The sequence below is a fragment of the Propithecus coquereli genome, unplaced genomic scaffold (assembly GCF_000956105.1).
Source record: "Propithecus coquereli isolate 6110/MARCELLA unplaced genomic scaffold, Pcoq_1.0 Scaffold14, whole genome shotgun sequence".
In the NCBI taxonomy this organism is placed as follows: Eukaryota; Metazoa; Chordata; class Mammalia; order Primates; family Indriidae; genus Propithecus; species Propithecus coquereli.
In genome coordinates, this window is record NW_012138302.1 from 6,945,081 (window position 1) to 6,946,847 (window position 1,767).

The 1,767-nt window shown below is 39.9% G+C and overlaps 1 protein-coding gene across 1 annotated transcript in view; it reads right to left on the reverse strand.

Annotated features, from left to right (window-relative positions):
- Positions 1-1,767, reverse strand: part of INADL (InaD-like (Drosophila)) — a 339,614-nt gene that overhangs the window by 305,906 nt on the left and 31,941 nt on the right. The window contains exon 6 of the mRNA XM_012639332.1: positions 297-515. Within this exon, the coding sequence (XP_012494786.1) occupies positions 297-515 (219 nt within the window). The remainder of the gene's footprint in view (positions 1-296; positions 516-1,767) is intronic.

The following is a 1,767-nucleotide window of genomic DNA, read 5'->3' on the forward strand; positions in this document are numbered from 1 at the left end:
CCTCCACCATCTGGGTATCTCCTCACCAACCTTTCTAATGAAATAGACAAGGCAAGTATTATTGGTCTCCAATTTACAAATGAGTAGCTGAGGCTCAGTGAGGTTGAATGACTTTACCTTGAGCAACAGCAAAACAGAAAATCAAACATGCCTAGTGTCTTCAAATTGGGTTTTCTTCTGCTTCACTGGTGAGCACTGGGACACAACTCACACTAATGTGGTGTTTTGAGCTGAAAGAATTTCTTATCTTGCAGTGTGTATCACACTTAAGATGAAGGGATGAGTTGTATACTCACAGAACCAGGGCTCCTGCTGGCTATAGTAGGCAGGACAACAGGTAAGGCTGTAGGAGCAGGAGGCGGTACTGAAATTTCACCAGTTGGGTCTCTGGCAACAAGCATCCTGACTGAACTCCCACAGTTCCTGAGAACTTGCGCAACCTGCTCACTGGTCATCCCCTGCACATTTGTGCTTCCGATCTTCAAGATGTGGTCTCCTGTCTGGAGTCTTCCATCCTTCAAACCAAGAAAAAGACAAAATCATTTCAAGAAATAAATGATCTAACTTCACTAGTTAATAACATTTCATCAGACTGTCAGTTCTGACAAAATGGCTGATAAAGAAGCCACCTAAAATGCTGAACAAAATATAACAGTTTAATAATTGGCTGAGTTGGCAAAATAGTAGAGGAATTCCGTGTAGAAGACAAAAGACAGAAAGGTTCAAAATGAGAAAAGTAATCAGTATTCTAAAACAGGCCTTTGCTTGAGGATAGCAAGTCATGCCTAATGGTCTAGAGCCAGGATACTAATGGCCATGCATTCAGTGAAGAGGTCAGAAAGCCCTGGACCTCAAGAAGGGAAAGAGGTCAGAACAGAGCCCTCTAGCATAAAATTAGGAGCTCCAAAGGCCAATAAGCTCAGTGGCATGTTTGAGGAACAGTGTGGCTAGAAGAGAATGAGGAAAGAGGAGAGTAGTCAAAGAAATGAGAGAGTCAACGAGGTCAGATAGTATAAGGTATTTTCTTTGCATGATTTGGAAGGGAAGTCATTGAAAAGGGTTTTGAACAGAGAAGTGACATTATCTGACTTACTTTTAACAAGATCATTCAAGCTTCTGTGCTTAAAATAGACTACAGACCAGGAAACAACAGAAGCAGAGATATCAGTTGGGAGGCCTTAGCAATAATCCAGAAAAAGATAACAATAGTTCAGACTAGGTTAGCAGTTGGGGTGTTGAGAAGTGATATTCTGGATGTATTTTTAGTGAACTATCAGCAGAATCTGCTGATAGCTTCTACATGGGGTATGAGGTGGGAGAAAAAGAATCAAAACTCCAGGTTGTTAGCCTGAGCAATTGGAAAGATAGAGTTGCCATGAACTGAGATCAGGAAGACTACAAGGAAAAGATGGGTGAGGTGGAATCAGTTCTGTTTTACAGATGTTCAGTCTGAGATGCCTATTAGACATTCAAGTGGAGACAAGTGTACAGCTGGATATATAATATAAATCTGGAGCTCGGGGAGAAGTCCAGGCTATACAGTTAAATATGGGAATCATTATTAGCACGTAGGAGGTATTTTAAAGTCATGATTCTGGATGAGTTTAAAGAAAAGATATGTAATGTCCTATTTCTTAAGCTGGGTAGTGTGTACGTCAGTAATTATTGTTATAATTATTATTAAAGTGTGCACAGACATTATATACATTCTTTTGCAGGCATGTATGTTTCATAGACAGAAAAGTTCAAAATATACTTTAACAAAAT